The 18912-nt window shown below is 36.3% G+C and overlaps 2 protein-coding genes across 2 annotated transcripts; both read right to left on the reverse strand.

The window, feature by feature from the left end:
• Positions 1-1148: 1148 nt before the first annotated feature.
• Positions 1149-8783, reverse strand: LOC110379230 (uncharacterized). Its single transcript, XM_064035821.1, has 18 exons — positions 8633-8783; positions 8135-8351; positions 7825-7935; positions 7672-7726; positions 7416-7559; positions 7060-7239; positions 6626-6736; positions 6210-6374; positions 6014-6075; positions 5491-5687; positions 3358-3574; positions 3066-3176; positions 2911-2965; positions 2636-2779; positions 2263-2442; positions 1842-1952; positions 1454-1609; positions 1149-1254 (listed from the first exon to the last, which is right to left on the reverse strand). Exons 1-18 carry the CDS (start codon positions 8781-8783, stop codon positions 1189-1191), a joined length of 2433 nt encoding a protein of 810 aa, XP_063891891.1. The 3' UTR covers positions 1149-1188.
• Positions 8784-10168: 1385 nt separating this feature from the next.
• Positions 10169-15523, reverse strand: LOC110379231 (odorant receptor Or1). Its single transcript, XM_064035953.1, has 8 exons — positions 15358-15523; positions 14818-15034; positions 14128-14238; positions 13347-13542; positions 12326-12502; positions 11087-11197; positions 10483-10638; positions 10169-10225 (listed from the first exon to the last, which is right to left on the reverse strand). The coding sequence occupies exons 1-8, from the start codon at positions 15506-15508 to the stop codon at positions 10169-10171; spliced, it is 1176 nt and encodes a 391-aa protein (XP_063892023.1). The 5' UTR covers positions 15509-15523.
• Positions 15524-18912: the final 3389 nt, after the last annotated feature.

Here is an 18912-nt window from a genome sequence, read left to right on the forward strand (position 1 = left end):
TATAGTAGTGCACATGCATTTGCGTAGACACACGTGCAGTATTTTTCCCTTACGCGACTATCCCACACGACCGGAGATCACAGGCAGGGTTCCTTCCAAATGGACGGGTGAATCAATCCCCAACTTCTAGACTCTGAGATACTTTGTGACGTTTTCTTAAAACCCACAAAACGATACTCCGTGCTTCAGCATTTGCGTTAAATGCGACTTTTAGTCTAACGAGGCAGTTATTATAACATTATGCTTGAATTGAATTGCTATTTGCAGTTACTTCACCTTAACATTATACTTACGATATCAGGTCATTCGTGATTGTTTAGTAGCAAGTAAGAGCACGTATATTTTGCAATTTGTTACGTCACCAAGGTTCCATTTCCACATATTGTGTAAATATATATGTCGTGACAAAAATAACAATTGGAGACCATCTGCCTATAGGTAAGTGCAATCCGCTGCGAAAAGAAGGTTAAGCCATTTATTCACTTCAAACTAAAACTCGTCTAAAGAAATAAAATTATTCTTTTCACTGTGTCGTGGTTGGGGCAGACGGAATTGTCAGAATTTTACTGACTAAAACCCATGCTTCTTCTGGTGGCATTTATGTTCTAAGGTGGCGGCAAATCTTTCGAACAATCCCGCAAGTCCGACATCCTTTCACCCATGCATTCATGCCTTAAGAATTTTAAATGATAGTAAAGACTTGGTGAACGCATTGTTTATTGCAATCATTTTATCACTATTAGTGCACACTGCAAGCATCCACGTGACTTGGTGGACACGTGATCATAATGTCTATCTAAACAGGCTTGAAAAATAATTGAACATTGTACATTAATTATCGTGATACAGAAGGAATATTAATTAGACGCGAATCCTGGTAAATTTTTAATTTATGATGTTGATGCTAAAGCTATTTACGATTCCATTTCTGGAAGTACAATTTGTCAAGTTCCAAATTCAAGTATAAATAATGAACCGCAGTGCAGAAAACAAAGCATCTAAGTGCACGGTTCCAAGGAATTGGTCTTATGGAGAAGAACCGGCAAGAAACTCCATGGACACTCTCACAAGTAGATTGTTCATCTTCAAATTAGTTTTGCCTTTTTGTAATATTAATAAGCTTTGCTAAAATTCATGAAATTGACAATCTGTTACATTAACTACTTTGTACATTAAATCTTCTCATGTTTATTTCGGGTTCCTGTCTTCAGCTTGTTGCAAGACCGTAAAGAAGGTGTACGAACCTTTTATAATCTGTAACAAGAAACAAAAACAGCTGATCACATTCAAATTAATTCTCTTATACAGCACAATGACAGCTAAAAGTATGTCATATCAGATAAAAACAAAGTTGAAATTCCCATGTATAAAGTAACTAAAGGCAATGAAGATACCCTTCCAAAAATACTAGTAAGCTACGGAACTATTAATTGAAAATATATTAAAAACTTACAGAGGTAAAACAAGCGAGTGACAGCGTGGTGATGCCACCGGCAGTGAGCCTGAGAGCGCGACGCGTGCGCACCATGACGATGAGCAGAGTACGACGCATGCGAACTGAACAGTGATACCACGGACACTCGTAAGCCGCTCCTGCTATTTCTGAACTCTAGAAGGAATATCATCATGTAATACAACCGAATTCAGGAAAGAGGACTGTCTCAATTGGACACACATCATTTAATCAGAAGACACCGACTTCTCGAACAAGCGAAGGATTAGTCCACAGTTGTCAGGCAGTTGATGTATGCTTTCCCTAGATCAGGTTGGTTCACGCTCATTTAGGGAGGACCTAAATTTAGCAATGGATGGCAAGAACCTGATATGATGATGGTACCAACCTCTTCAAGGAGCTCATTTCCTTGATAGCAGTACAGAAACACTTCAAGAGCCATGCAAAGCAAGTAAGCTACCATAGGTATACACCTAAACCAATTTCTGTTGTTTAACTCCTGAAAATTACAAAAGCAATTAACAAGATGACCATGATCACTAGACAAGAGGTAAAAATATGTTCATAGACGGAAATAAAATACAGTAAGGACTTCAAAGATAACAGAGGCGCAAGAATAATAATTTGTCGGCCATCCTCACACGTTTTATGAGTAGACTCAAACGGTGGTTTTCAATAACCTGTCGTATCTGTGGATTTGCTTAATACAAAGAGAACTAGACACTTTGTATGAAGCCTATAGCAAAGTTATATCCCTAGTTACCAAATCCACAGATTGTATATTGGGAGCGGACGTAACAGGATTTTACCATAGCCAGCTGATAAGCCGTGACGCAAATGATGACGACAGACACGGCGAACTGCGCCAGTATGGGTAGAGAGAAGCATCGCTGGATTTGTCTGGCAGCCTTCAAAGCTGCCTCGTGCTTTATGATGCACTGTGACAAGCGAGTGAGTACTATCCTTTCTTCTGTCGGTGATATCAGTTGCTGAAGAAGAGCAAATTTTATGAATGGGACATGAAGAAGATCGGTTAGCTGGATAAGCAAGTTTCGGAAAGCAGAGTCTCCCAACTGGGACTGTTTAACTTGTTTCTATGTTTACAGTTCTCCAAGGAAGACTTCTCAATATGTATGTTTAAGGCATATTTTCTTATGGCTTTATCTTCATAATTCTATATACCTTGTCAGGCAAGGGAATCCCATCACACAAAGTCCTAAGAGACAACGCTACGAGCCTCAGCCTGCAGCGGCAGACTGCAATCAATGATGTCACCAAAGTATCCAAGCAAACGTTAACTAGTGCTGCTAAAGTCACTGCTGAGCTCTGCAAAAAAATGGAATAAGTACAAGAAATCAAGGTTTACTTAATGACAAGACCATTGTATTCTATAGAAGAGGGCTGACTATACCAGCTGACCAATGTGATAGAAAAATAAAATACAAAGATGTAGATACCTGGTCGATGTATGTCAATTCGTAGGCAGGTGACTTAGAAGTATCGTAGGGATACCTGAGAAAGTGAGAACATTACAAAAAGACAAACAAAAGACGAGTAATTTTGTTATGTAAAAAATACTTGTAAATATGATTTTGGAGAAATTAAAAATTACCAAGCTCTTAGAGGCAGTTGATTCTTCTCGGCACTGGCCGCCCAGCCGAACACCGTCACTCCAGACAAGAGGGTATACAAACCCATGCTCAAAGAGGTTTCAACATTGCAACTGTTTATAAAAAAAAAATCAATAAATACTTTTAGGGTATTTTAAGAAAGTTCAAGTTATGAAAATTGCTTGACTCAATCACTTGATATAATGGCAAAACAAAAAACATTATATAAATATACCTCCATATCTACATACGATCAACAAAATGCTGGATATTCATTATTAAGAATAAACTTACCTTTTAATAACTTCAATACCCAGATACCTATCTTCAGCCAGCAGATCAGCGTCACCTTCATCAATGATCTCCTGGATCTCACGACACCTCACCACCACATTGATGATCTTAGTGGCAAAGGCCAGGTTGGTGAACAGCAGAAATGATGCACTGGTCATCAGAGCTAGGTCTCCCCATATTTCGAACATGGCTCCCGTTTGAGCCATTATAATGCAACCTAAAAGTATATGTATGTAATATGGTTGCGGAAAAACTAGCACATTTGGATTTTTTCTTATTGAAACAGTTCCCAGATTGCTAGCTACTCAATTCGCAAAAAAAATAGACTGGCGGTCGTAGCAAAATACAAAATTCTGGATGTAATGATAAACTGGATCCTTTTAAAAAAATACATATTTGACCCTGACCATTTTTACACGCTTTTTATTAGCTTCACCTGTATGTTTGTATGTTTGTAGGTTTGTATGTTTGTATGTTTGTTTGTAACCGACTTCTTTGGGCGCGATTTTGACCCACTTTAAACGGCCAGATTTCGTTCAAACTTTGTAGATTTATTGAGGACCGATGACAATACACTAATTTGATAAAATTATTCCATTTTAACCGACTTCCCAAAAAGGAGGAGGTTACACATACACATCGATTACTCCGAGGTTTATAGACCGATTTACGTGATTCTTTTTTTGTTCGACTTGGAATAGCTGCCAGTTGGTCCCATATTCATCAGGTCAGGATCTGATGATGGAAACCCTGAGAAATCGAGGGCAAACTTCAAAACTTGTAGGCATACATAGGGTAAAAACTTGACACTTAGGTGTACGCCTAAAAGCACTATTCAACTGTGAAGATTTGGAGCTGACCTGATGATGGAGACCAGAGAGGGTCGAGGGAACTCGACAACTGAATATGTAAACTACCTCGTGTTTGGGCTTAAATTATTTGCATTGACAAGACCTTTGCAACAGTGAAGGTTTGGAGCTGACCTGATGATGGAGACCAGAGAAAATGGAGGGAACTCGACAACTGAATATGTAAACTACCTCGTGTTTGGGCTTAAATTATTCGTATTGACAAGACCTATGCAACAGTGAAGGTTTGGAGCTGACCTGATGATGGAGACCAGAGAAAGTCAAGGGAACTCGACAACTGAATATGTAAAATATCTCGTTTGAACTTATATTCTTTGTATTGATGAGAACTTCCCACTTGTATGGATAGTGACAACTATTCGTATCACTGAAAAGCTTTAAATAAATAACCTTTTACAAAAAATTTAACCGAGTTCCCAAAACACTAAAAAGCAAAAAAAAAACTAATTTTAGGTGCATCGGCCTAGAAGTCGGTGGCAAAATTAACTTAGTAACATCCATTAGACACCGACTTCTAGGCTTTTCAATTTGCAAAATATGATCTTTGTTAATTTATATAATTTTCATCTGTAGTCGATAAGGTAAGAAAATTAATTAAAATTTTCTAGAATTTTTCTCTACAGTCGATAAGGCAGGACTCGATGTTAATTTTATTTCCAATAATTATCTTTAGCCGTTTTCTCTAATATTGACAATTTTTGTATACTAAAGAGAATTTTAATTCTACAAAACAAATAATAGTTTGAAAACAAACTAAAAAGTAGAAAATAAATAATAGTTTCAAAAAACTAAAACACGCTTTTTATAGAAAAAAACTAAAACTCGAAAATAAATTTTAATGAATTTAAATTAAGAAAACAGTGTTAAAAATTTCAATGAATATAAATTAATAATAGTGTGAATACAAAAAAAATATTTAAAAAAAGCGTGGGGTGCTTTTTAAGATATTATCGAAATGAAAATCACTGTACTCATATCTGTCAATAAAATATTTATAACTATTGACACCATGCACCCCACGCCTTTTTTTAATTTTTTTTTTTTGTATTCACACTATTATTAATTTATATTCATTGAAATTTTTAACACTGTTTTCTTAATTTAAATTCATTAAAATTTATTTTCGAGTTTTTAGTTCGTTTTTCTATAAAAAGCGTGTTTTTTAGTTTTTTTTGAAATTTAGTGCCCAGTCCCCAAATCCAATTAGTCCCTTCATTAACGGCAGTCAGTAGAAGGCCATATTAAACTACAGACCCTAACTTACCCACTAAAAACATAAAAACACCAAAACAATAGAGCCTACGCGTCAAACGAGGAATTCTTCCATCCCGAGGGGGTGTCAGAAACCCAGCCACTTTCAGCACGGTCAGACAGTACTGCAGTGATCTATTCTCATTCTGCACCATCAGCCCCATAGTGACAGCCTGCAGTTTGGTGGCTAATAACTTGTAGGTAATCGATCTGATGGAAATATTGACATGTGGCGGGTTATATGATAACCCTACTACAATAGGCAGGATTGGATAACGTTTGGGTGGTTTGAAATAATTAAAGGGCAAGTAGAATTTATAATATTATTTACTGTTACATAAAATGCTAAATAATACATGCTTTATGAGATCCATATATTCAATCTAATCGTGATAAGTGGCAAAAAAACATTCTTCTACTCTTTCACGTATAATATGAGTGTGAAATGTGATTACACATTCAAGTTTTTACTATAGGTACTACGTTTTCGTACACTTTAAATAATAAAAATCTTAGATCAATGCTCATCGGCTTACTTTGGATCCCTGTCCTCGACCTGTTTCAGTACTGTGAAGAAAGTGTACGAAGCCTTTATTATCTGAAACAAAATAATGTCTAATGACCACAATCACAATACAAATTAAAATAAAATGTATTTTTTTCATGAAACTGATAATTTTTCAAGCATTTAGTTTTAGATGTCTTGTTAAAGTGCTTTTTATATGAGTTAACCAGACTAACCGAGGTAAAACAAGCAAGGGACAGCGTGGTGATGCCGCCAGCAGTGAGTATGAGAGCGCGGCGTGTGCGCACCATAACGATGAGCAGTGTGCGACGCATACGCACTGAACACTGGTACCACGGACACTCGTAGGCTGCACCCGCTATCTCCGAACTCTAGAAGAAATTCATATCACTGAGATTTGATTTTAAACAGACGAAAAAAGGGTCGAAAAAGGGACGAAAGGGGGTCTTATTTTCTTTATGTATGGTTTCAGGAAGAGTTACAAACTGATTTTACTTATTCACATTGTGTTTAAGTGTAACGTACATTTTCCTAGCTAATTTATAAACCTTTTGAAGCAAAATAGTTAATTCGCAATACATAAAAACTTCACTCAAATGGAGAGCAATTTCATAAAACGTACCTCTTCTAGGAGCTGGTTTCCTTGATAGCAATAGAGAAACACTTGCATTATCATGCAAAGCAGGTAAGCCACCATCGGAATAGAGCGGAACCAATTTCTGTTGTTTAGTTCCTGTTAAAAATTAAAGACATACAATTAAACTAGAGACTACAGCAAATTACAGAGACCAGACTAAATCACACGAAAGCATATCAGGATAACCGAGTAACTGGGTTAAGGAGGTCAGATAGGCAGTCGCTCCATGTAAAGCACTGGTGCTCAGCTGCACTCGATTAATCTGAAAGCCCACTCCAACATGATGTAGTTGGGAAAAATATTATGGCCTTATTGATCAACATATCAGAATGATAAGATAGTTTCCATCTTCAACACGTAAAGATGTATATTTTACTCTCACCCATTGTTCTAGCAAAAATATCATAGAATATGCATACCATGGCCAGCTGATAAGCCGTGACGCATATAATGACACCAGACACGGCAAACTGGGCCAGTATGGGTAAAGAGAAGCAGCGCTGTATCTGTCTGGCAGCCTTCAAAGCGGCTTCATGTTTAATGATGCATTGGGACAACCGGGTATGTACTATCTTCTCGTCTTTGGGTGATATTAGTTGCTGTGGATATATTACAAACAGTTAAACTTCTTAAGTATTTGGTCGTTAAATTCATGATCCATCATTCTTCATATTAATATCCACATCCTCGTCTACTACAGTTATTCTGGAATCTATTATTTCTTTAATCTTATTTTCTATAGTTTTCAAAATATTCTCACAGATTTCTGCAATACCTTGTCAGGCAGAGGAATTCCTTCACACAACGTCCTGAGAGACAATGCCACTAGTCTCAGCCTACAACGGCAAACTGCTATCAATGACGTCACTAATGTGTCCAGGCACACGTTAACCAATGCAGCTGCAGTTACTGATGAACTCTAAAATGAATACAGGATTCAAGCAGTAGGTACGCGATATTTTGGGCCAATAATTGGGAAATTTAATAAAATCCTACTACCGCAGTTTGAGTAACAAAGATGATAACCCTACCTGGTTGAAATATGTTAGTTCGTATGCAGGTGACTTAGAAGCATCGTAGGGATACCTGAGAAAGTGTATACGCTTAAAATTAAAGTACAGAAAAAATATGCAATGAGTGTACAAAGAAAAATAAAATAGATGTTTGACAAGGAAGAAATTTACCAAGCTCTGAGAGGCAGTTGATTCTTCTCGGCACTGGCTGCCCAGCCGAACACCGTCACTCCAGACAGCAGAGTATACAGACACATACTCCTAGTTGTTTCAGCATTGCAACTGTTTACATGAGAAGAACATATTTTAGCATCTTCTTCATGAAACAATTCCAAGAAATGTACAGATTTGATACGAGATTCAATAAAAATAGTTGATAGTCTGCTGCTAAGGACATACATTTTGTTCTAAGGCCACAAGTTACCTTAGCTCATTCGGCATCAAGCGAAGCTTCAGCCACAAAGAAAATGTCTCATCTTACCTTTTAATGACTTCAATACCGAAGTTCCTATCCTCAGCCAACAGATCAGCATCAGCCGCATCAATGATCTCCTGGATCTCTCTAGACCTCACCACCACATTGATGATCTTCGTGGCAAAAGCCAGGTTGGTGAAGAGCAGAAATGACGCACTGATCATGAGAGCTATGTCACCCCATATTTCAAACATAGCCCCTGCTTGGGCTATTATGATACCACCTAAAATATGATAAAGGTAAGCATTTTCTAAAATTTTTGGCATAGCCACTTCGCATTAGGGGAGTGAGGCTCCGTGTGCCAGCTTAACTCTAGCAGGAATATCTTAGCAGTACAGTGACAAGGGTACCTTGAAAAGAGCCACGGAAATGAAGCTACACTTTTAACCAATGAACTTTACCCTATATCTAGAAAAAAATATTCTATGCTTCATTTCAGACCAAATTTTTTTGACTAAAAATGGTCCATAACAATTTTCAAGAACTGATTTCTCCGTAACTTACCCACTACATACATGAAAGACGAAAAACAATAGACCCATAGCGCAAAACGCAAAACTGTTCCTTCCTGAGGGGGTGTCAGAAACCCAGCAAATTTGAGTACTGTCAGACAAAACTGCAATGTACTGTTGACATTCTTCACCATCAGCCCCATGATTTGTTGACAAACCTACTGTTTGAGGACAAATAAGTTTGTCCGATCGATCTGATAAAAAGAAATAGACATTTTTATGTTGACGACATTACAACAGGCAGGATTTGATAACATTTTTTATATTTTAAATTGGTGAAATATGTGTGGATTATTAATCTTTACAGCCAAATAAAACTACAGTTATTGGCACATGTAAAGGATATATCCTGAGCAATTCATATCATTCTGTTTGCTGTGCGTTATCGCATGACTATCGCGTGTCGATGCGTTATCGTTGTGTTGCATTATCAATGTTAATTAAAGTACTTGTGTTAAAGTATTTCCAAGGGGTATTGTGAAACAGCGAATTTTAGATAACTATGGTTTGGAAAATACACATAACAGGACAAAAATCAAAAAACTTTTGTCCGTAAGCAAACGAAACTTTTCTTGTATAAAGAAATTCGGCTTACGTTTCAACTAAAGCATTTGTAAAATGTTTCTGACTTCTGTATATGGGCGTTTACTAAACGTACAGTTCGCTGCTTCGGGGAAAAATATAGCTTTTTTCAGTTACATTGCTTGTTTCTTTCAATTGAGTCATTACATTTAATAATGTGTCGGTATTTAGTAAATGTTTGTGGTAATTAAAGAGAAGATAATATACAATTTTTGGCTCAATCTGGGCTATGTCTGTGTCCAACGTGCTATTACTTTTAGTGAAAATATAGACTTGGATTTCACTTATGTATATTTTGTACTTATTTTTTATTCATAGTTTACAATAAGTAAGTCAATCGGAAGAAGTATAAACACTGAATACATACCTACATACTTGTAAAAAGTGCGATAATTATATAATTGCAAAGAAATGGGCTGTAATAAAATAAAACTCGGTACCTTTTGGACAGGGATTTAAAAAACATATATTTTGTAACGAAAATGTTTTCCACCCAAAACGACATTTCCCACAGCTAATTATTAACATAACATACGCTAAACATAATTATGTAATTATTACCTCTACTCTATACTTAAACGTTCTAATGACATGCAATCAGTGCAACTTAATTACTGCTAAGTGTTACTGTGAACCTGTCGTGTTTACATTTCTTATTTATTATGTAAATGTAAATAAAAGAAAAGTTGAATTAAAAGCTTCTTTAATTTTTAAATAAAGTTACGGATATTCGCTGTGTTTTAATTATTATTGAACTGTCATAAATAAAATAAGAATGAAACAGCCTTTTATTTCTAGCACTTCCTAATCCTAATTAATAATGCAATTATGATAGAAGATAAATAGGTATATCTACTTTATTAAGAGTTTATCAAGAATTTCCAAAGTTTAATTATGTTGAGAAAGACAATTCTAATGCATACTACCTAAGCAGAAAACTTTGATATTACTCTTCAATAACTTGCTGTAACAGAGTGAAGAGCGAATAAGAAGCTTTGATAATCTGAAACCAAAAAAATAATAAATAAGATTTTTATATGAAAATACCATCTGACCTACGATACTAGGTACTTCTAGATGATTGAAAAATCTGAAGGTGAAATTCCTGACACAGTTTGCAGCACAAATGTTTCTTCTGTTTAACTCAAACATAATCACAAACAATTGTGCCTAGCACCCTTTTGTTATAATATTGGAAAACTTGTTAACAAATGTTTTCGAAACATTTGGTGGTTGAATTCCACCCTTAGAATAACTCACAGCCATAAAAGAAGCGAGTGACAGCGTAGTGAAGCCGCCGGCAGTGAGCCTGAGCGCGCGACGCGTGCGCACCATCACGATGAGTAAACCTCTGCGTACGCGCACCGAGCACTTGTACCATGGACACTCGTATGCTGCACCCGCTATCTCTGAGCTCTAGAGGAGAAAGATTAATTACAATAGCTGAGAAACAAAGGACTCAGGCCCTTGAGATAGTCCAAAAAATCGGCCAAGTAGGAGTAGGACTCGCGCATGAAGGGTTCTGTACCGTAATCTACAATAAATCACGCTTGTTGAATTTGAGCTCCCTGTAATATTTATTTTGTTCTATTTTATAGTATTTACCTATTTTTATAGTGGTATTTGTTGTGAAAATTTCTGTCTAACTGTCACGGTTCGTGAGATACATAAAATCTTTTAACAAACGGACAGGCAGACTGAGAGCAGTCTTAGTAATAGGGTCCCGTTTTACCCTATGGATACGGAACATTAAAAAGGTTGTATTATTGTAGTAGAGCCGAAACTCTGTGATAAAGTTTTGAAAATATATTGGTAAGATTCAGGTCTAAAAATCAGTGGCCGAAGGTAGGCAGACGACACTTACTTCCTCAGAAAGCTGGTTGCCTTGGTAACAGTAGATGAACACTTGGAAGGTCATGTTCAGTAGATAGGTGCCCATCGACAGCAGACGCACCATATTGTCTGAATGCCCCATCTGCAATAATGATTACAAGTAAAATTAATCGTACATCAATGGATAAAGTAGTACAATAAAAAAATTGACCAAATAGATGTAAAATTCTGAGCTATGTACTCCTCTTATGTACTCCCTTCATGTACTCTCTTATAAACTCTCTTATGTACTCTCTAATGAACCCTCTTATGTACTCTCTTATAAACTCTCTTATGTACTCTCTAATGAACCCTCTTATGTACTCTCTAATGAACCCTCTTATGTACTCTCTTATAAACTCTCTTATGTACTCTCTAATGAACCCTCTTATGTACTCTCTTATAAACTCTCTTATGTACTCTCTTCTGTACTCTCTTGTGTACTCCCCTTATGTACTCTCTTTTGTACTCTCTTGTGTACTCTCTTATGTGCTCTCTTATGTGCTCTCTTATGTACTCTATTATGTACTCTTTATCCATCCTCCGAGCCTTTTTCCCAATCATGTTGGGGTCGGCTTCCAGTCTAACCGGATTCAGCTGAGTACCAGTGCTTTACAAGAAGCGACTGCCTATCTGACCTCCTCAACCCAGTTACCCAGGCAACCCGATACCCCTTGGTTAGACTGGTGTCAGACTTACTGGCTTCTGACTACCCGTAACGACTGCCAAGGATGTTCAATGACAGCCGGGACCTACAGTTTAACGTGCCATCCGAAACACAGTCAATGGTATCTAAGAAATACTTAGAAAGTACATACAAACTTAGAAAAGTTGCATTGGTACTTGCCTGACCTGGGATCGAACCCGCGCCCTCATACTTGAGAGGCTGGTCCTTTACCCACTAGGCCACCACGACTTTTTTTATTTATTATGTACTCTTTATGTACTCTCTTATTTACTTTTCTTCTGTACTCTCTTATAAATTCTCTTATGTACTCCTCTTATGTACTCCCCTATCTACTCCTCTTTTGTACTACCCTTATGTACTCCTCTTATATACTCCCCTTACGTACTCCTCTTCTGTATTCTCTTATGTACTCTCTTGTATACTCTCATATGTACTCCCCTCATGTACTCTCTCTCCTCTCCCCCCTCTCCCTCTCCCTTGTATACTCCCAAAGTAAATTATGTTTACTCTGAAGCGAGGTGGTGGTGAGATCATTATACTTACAGACAATTGAAAAGCAGTAGCACATATGATGATGAGAGAAACCGTTAGCTGCGCGAAGGTTGGTTCAGAGAAGCACTCCTGTAGCTCCTTACCCACGTCCAAAGCCTTCTGATGCTGCTCCACGCACGACCCTAGCCGAAGACTCAGAGTCTTCTCTTGTTCAGAAGTAAACGTGTACTGTGATGAAATAAACCAAACAAGTGTGATAATTGCGCATATACTATATACCTACAGGTGTTATTTTACTATACTTTTTTTATTTATTTAAATATTTTTTGCACATACAGTACAATGGCAGACTCAACGCCTTGGGCGTTCTCTACCAGTCTACCTTTGGGTAGCGGAGGGAAAACATTTGTAGGTGCTAAAATTGTAAAAAAAGTATGAAACATATACCTACATATATTACAATACACAAATAATTTAATATTAATATTAACTTTTTATTTATTTTTAGATCAATCTACAGTACCTATTTTCGAATTGAAAGAAGCGCCATCTATTGATAGACTATCAAAACTATACAACTCAGAGCTGAGTGCGTAGCGTAGCCCACTCGTAGTATTTGTAGACACGCCTACGACACAAACCTACGACGCTACTACGCTTGACTAAATTGTTGTGAACTAATAATGCCAGCATAGGAACACAGAGGGCCTAGTCACACTCTGGAAAAACAGCAACTACCCAATTACAAAGTATTTACCATTGAACCCACACATAAAGAACCTATATCGTCTGAATACTACTAATTTATTTTACTCACACGGCTTCGCCCGCATGGTATATTAATAAAAGTATGTATTCATCCAGGATCACCTATCTACATGCCAAACTTGATTGTTTGAAGAATAGCAAACACATTTCACATGCATAATAGTAGGAGCATATTCGTTAAGGAGGACAAGGAAAAAATTAATTAAGTCTTTTGTTTGGTACCTACACCACATCAATCAGAGCGTCATATACCAATATCAAAATTAAATAAAAAAAATATTTACCCAATTTTCTTTAACCTTACCGCTTCATTGCCCATCCCCTTATCTAGGGTCCTCAAGGAATACCCGAGGAGTCGCAGCCGGCACCTGCACTGCGCTATCAGGGCTGCCACCAGGGTATCCTTGGCCACATTCAGGTAGGCCGCTATGAGGAGAGCACCCACTTGATGAACGTAGGTCAGCTCGTATGCCGGAGACTTTGTCGTGTCGTATGGGTACCTGGTTTGATTGAACATATAAGAATAGCTTGTTTTATTATATAGTAATTACTATAAACGCAATATACAGCTGTTTGTTTTCCCAAATAAATAAAATTCAACTATACAGACGAAAACGTCTGTCCTTCACCATTGCTTATTGATCCCGGGAAAAAGATATGATATGATGATGAGCAAAGATATGGTTTATGTTTTGAAACACTTGAAATTAAGTGCAAACTTCTCATTTTCAAAGTAAGGTTTTCATGCGTCTGCAATAACTAAACCAACCACTATGGATAGGGAAAGCCGACCGTATAGTTTGAAGTCGAATTAATGAAGCCGTTCGATACAACGATTATGATCATCAACATAGCAATGTAACTATCGGCCGTCAAAAAATTGCCGTCATAGGAGTTCTAATATGCTTCTTAACGTCAGTATCAGAACGTGTAATGGATTAGTTATGCGTAATCTCTAATCTCTTCTTTCAACTACAAATATTCTATTAAAAAAAATTAACAATCTTAAACACACTTGGTACTTTCTAGTTGTCCTATAAATATTAGATTGTTAATTTATAGTTCATATTTTAAAGTTTTCTCACCAGGCCCTCAGAGGTAGTTGGTGTGGCTTCGCGCTGGTAGCCCACCCAAGACTTGTGATTAGAGTGAGCGAGAAATACAGGATCTGTAGTACTATCATCTCCCGGTTACAGCTGAAACAAAACACAGCCTAATATTTTCTATGTAAGCCAATAAAATAACGTCGAAAGTCTTTAAAAACTTGCGTCTAGTTATTGGTTGCATAATCTTCTGCCATTGATTGAATTAAATTCGATTTTCTTCGGCAATCATAGAATTACTCAAGGTTACTCATAGTTGCAAATTATTTTGCGAAACGATAAATTGGCGCACTTAATTTTTAATTGTTTCAAATTATATACTCCAGCCAAAAAAAACCCTTACCTAGTTATACAATTATAAATAAGGACAAGAGTAAAATAAACAATGATTTCATGTATTTTTTGAGACAAAACGAGTCAAGACAAACTCCGGCCTACTGTACTTTACCAGATGCCGACGGCTCGCGGCTTCCACGCTTTTTCTCAATGAAATATTTTTATGCTTTACAACTATCATTCTGATTTATGTTTTTTTAGCAATCAAAAATCACTCATAACATAAATAGGACTTTCTTAAGTCTACTAAGTACTGCACTTTGCACAACATTTAACTAAACCGACCTCAATGTAACTGTATAGGTCTTAATTCCGTTGTGGCAATTTTCTACTCACCTCTTAACAATCTCCTTCTCCTCCAAGCTCTGTGCCTGCGACAGTACAGCATCACAGTCATTCACAATCCTCTGTATGCGTTCCTTCCTATAGACAATGTTCACGATCTTGGCAGCTTGCGCCATGTTGGTGAACAGAAGGAAAGCTGTGCTCGTCATCATGGCGATGTCTCCCCAGATCAGGAAGAGATCTACCACTTGGATTATTAGGTAGGTTCCTGAATATATCAGACACAATAATGAGCTTTGTTATTAGCTAAAATCATACACCAGTAAACATTGCTCTCTTTTTTTAGTTGCAGAATTTTGATTATTTTCTGCATCTACTGTTGTGCTATTTATATGTATTGAAGAATCTGTCAAGTATTCAACGCATTTAAAACAGAGATACACTCGTATGTCTCCAAACAGCGGGTTTAGTTGTAAGTTTCCAATATATGTAGTTCACGGATTTAGTATTTTTAGTTATATTTTGTCTGTACTACCAATAGACCAGAAATGTTTGCCTAACAAAGCTACTTTAAATCGATAGGATACAAACCAAGTAAAAACATAAACGAAAAGACGGACAAGTAAGTATACAGCTGCTTTTGTGTCTTCCCGAGATACTCCGGTGCCCAGAACCCGACAAATTGCAGAGCAGTGAGAGATATACTGACAGACATAGTCGCGTTACGAACTAGTACACCCATCTTGAAGACTTTGGACAACGAATGATGAAGCTCAAATGTCTTGTGGAATATAAAAGCTTAAATCAAAGTAATTGTCGCGTGTAATTTGAATTGTTAATTGTAGGTTACAGTGGTTGGGCACTTTTGGTTCGTTGTTTTAAAAAAAATAATAGTTTTAAAAAAAAAACTAAAAAACACGCTTTTTATAGAAAACCGAACTAAAAAATTGAAAATAAAATTGATAATCAATGAATATAAATTAATAATAGTGTGAATACAAAAAAAAATATTTTATTAAATAAAAGCGTGGGGTGCATGGTGTCAGTAGAGTGATTTTCATTTCGATAATATCTTAAAAAGCACCCCACGCTTTTATTTAATAAAATATTTTTTTTTGTATTCACACTATTATTAATTTATATTCATTGATTATCAATTTTATTTTCAATTTTTTAGTTCGGTTTTCTATAAAAAGCGTGTTTTTTAGTTTTTTTTTTTAAACTATTATTTATTTTCTACTTTTTAGTTTGTTTTAAAACTATTATTTATTTGTTTTGTAGAATTAAAATTCTCTTTAGTATACAAAAAATTGACAATATTAGAGAAAACGGCTAAAGATAATTATTGGAAATAAAAATTAACATCGAGTCCTGCCTTATCGACTGTAGAGAAAAATTCTAGAAAATTTTAATTAATTTTCTTACCTTATCGACTATAGATGAAAATTATATAAATAACAAAAATCATATTTTGCAAATTGAAAAGCCTAGAAGTCGGTGTCTAATGGATGTTACTAAGTTAATTTTGCCACCGACTTCTAGGCCGATGCACCTAAAATTAGTTTTTTTTTTTGCTTTTTAGTGTTTTGGGAAGTCGGTTTAATTTTTTTTGTAAAAAAGTTTTTATTTAAAGCTTTTCAGTGATACGAACAGTTGTCACTATCCATATGAGTGGGAAGTTCTCATCAATACAAATAATATAAGTCCAAACGAGGTATTTTACATATTCAGTTGTCGAGTTCCCTCGACTTTCTCTGGTCTCCATCATCAGGTCAGCTCCAAACCTTCACTGTTGCAAAGCTCTTGTCAATACAAATAATTTAAGCCCAAACACGAGGTAGTTTACATATTCAGTTGTCGAGTTCCCTCGACTTTCTCTGGTCTCCATCATCAGGTCAGCTCCAAACCTTCACTGTTGCAAAGGTCTTGTCAATACAAATAATTTAAGCCCAAACACGAGGTAGTTTTCATATTCAGTTGTCGAGTTCCCTCGACCCTCTCTGGTCTCCATCATCAGGTCAGCTCCAAATCTTCACTGTTGAATAGTGCTTTTAGGCGTACATCTGAGTGTCAAGTTTTTACCCTATGTATGCCTACAACTTTCGAAGGTTGCCCTCGATTTCTCAGGGTTTCCATCATCGAATCCTGACCTGATGACTATGGGACCAACTGGCAGCTATTCCAAGTCGAACAAAAAAAGAATCACGTAAATCGGTCTATAAACCTCGGAGTAATCGATGTGTATGTGTAACCTCCTCCTTTTTGGGAAGTTGGTTAAAAATGGAATAATTTTATCAAATTAGTGTATTGTCATCGGTCCTCAATAAATCTACAAAGTTTGAACGAAATCTGGCCATTTAAAGTGGGTCAAAATCGCGCCCAAAGAAGTCGGTTACAAACAAACATACAAACCTACAAACATACAAACATACAGGTGAAGCTAATAAAAAAAGCGTGTAAAAAGCGTGTAAAAACCTTTGAATTTTCATCAATATCATACCCATTATTTTTATAATGTAAAGTAACGACTTCAGTTTTTGTAACCTAATTTGTATCTTCCAGAGATCGCCCGGGCACATAGTTCTAAAAAAGTATCATCCTACAAAATCGGCTCACTACTGGGAATGAAAACAGGCTTCAGAAGTTGCCTTTGGGACCATAACCACAGTCACCATTTGCTATGTAAAAATATAATATGTTTAACACATTTTAAACCAAAATAGGTGAATCATAAAAATGTAATAAAATCATGAAAATTACTTCAGCAAACTTCATTCTATTTCATTTCTCTTCTTTTGTACATCTTGAAAACACTCGTTATTTTTTTACGTCCCAGTTATCCACCTCTGTTAACTTCGCGTTAATTGTCAGTTGGCTGTGTGTGGAAACAATGCAAATATAATTAAACCATTATATTCACGTCACCCTATACTTACCGCTAAACGATTATCGTACACACCCTGTATAATGTATGGAGTGTTGTCCTCGAATATGTAATCAAAGTATGTTTATTTGAGGTTTTAGGAATTGGTAATTGTTTTGATTTGTCGATGTTTTTTGACCGACTTCTCAAAAAAGGCTCTCAATTCGACCGAGTTATTTTTACGTATGTTTGCGGATAGCTTCAACGTTATTTACGTTAATTTTTGTAGGAGTTTCGTATGAATTGCTGGCAAAAAGTTGATGTTTGAAAAATAACAAAAAATGCAATAAAACGGCATAAGCTTACAAGCTTCTATTACTAAAAAGATATCTATACAGTTAACAGTAATACCTAACATCACGTATGACGTCAGGTCAGCTTTGTGACGTGTCATCTGATAACCACTCTCAGAGGCAGCATGCGGGCTGTGACTATCTAATGTGTCCACTTCATACTAGCGAAGATCATACATACATGTAGGGCTGAGGCAGTAAAACAGTTGAATGAAACTTAATCGTATTTTACTTGTAAGGTTCACCAAAATCTGTATTGCGTATTTGCGTATGAAGATCGTAACAAAAGAATGAATCATGCACAAACACACGCTCACAAAGTTTTGATAATGTTAGTGTGAAAGTTGATCCATGTTTGATCTCGTGATTCGTTTCATTTCCAATAGAATTTCAGGGAATTGATAATTAATTCTAATTCTGTATCAGAATATTGCTTACCAACACTAACGAGTGTATAACAAATAACAATACAATTGTAGATTTAAGCCAAAAAAATCTATTTTCCCAGTAAAAATCTAGAAAATTCTCGCACATATCGAGTGCCTATAGGTACCCATTAAACAACTTACCAACTGCCAGGCAAGCCATCAATTACCTTAGAAATCAAGAGCTACATCTCTCGAGCCTCCAATTGTTTTATTCCCCGATCAGCATGGAGAAACGGTTCGTTATCCGTTCGTCAGCTATCGGCACAGATCGCATTGATTGGTCAAATCTAAGAAGATCACAGTGGGGCGGTGCCGACATGTTTATTTATCTGTTGTGAACTTTTAGGAGTAGTGGAGGATAGTTAGGGAAAATTTGGTGTGGGAATAGTTTTTTAGAAGATTTGTTATATAAGGAATTAGTGGAATTCCCTAGTCAATATTAGTGGAAGATGTGACCTACACTTATTTTTTACTTCGGAATAATAGGAATAAGTTTCAGTTA

The sequence above is a fragment of the Helicoverpa armigera genome, chromosome 8 (genome assembly GCF_030705265.1).
Source record: "Helicoverpa armigera isolate CAAS_96S chromosome 8, ASM3070526v1, whole genome shotgun sequence".
NCBI classification, from domain to species: domain Eukaryota; kingdom Metazoa; phylum Arthropoda; class Insecta; order Lepidoptera; family Noctuidae; genus Helicoverpa; species Helicoverpa armigera.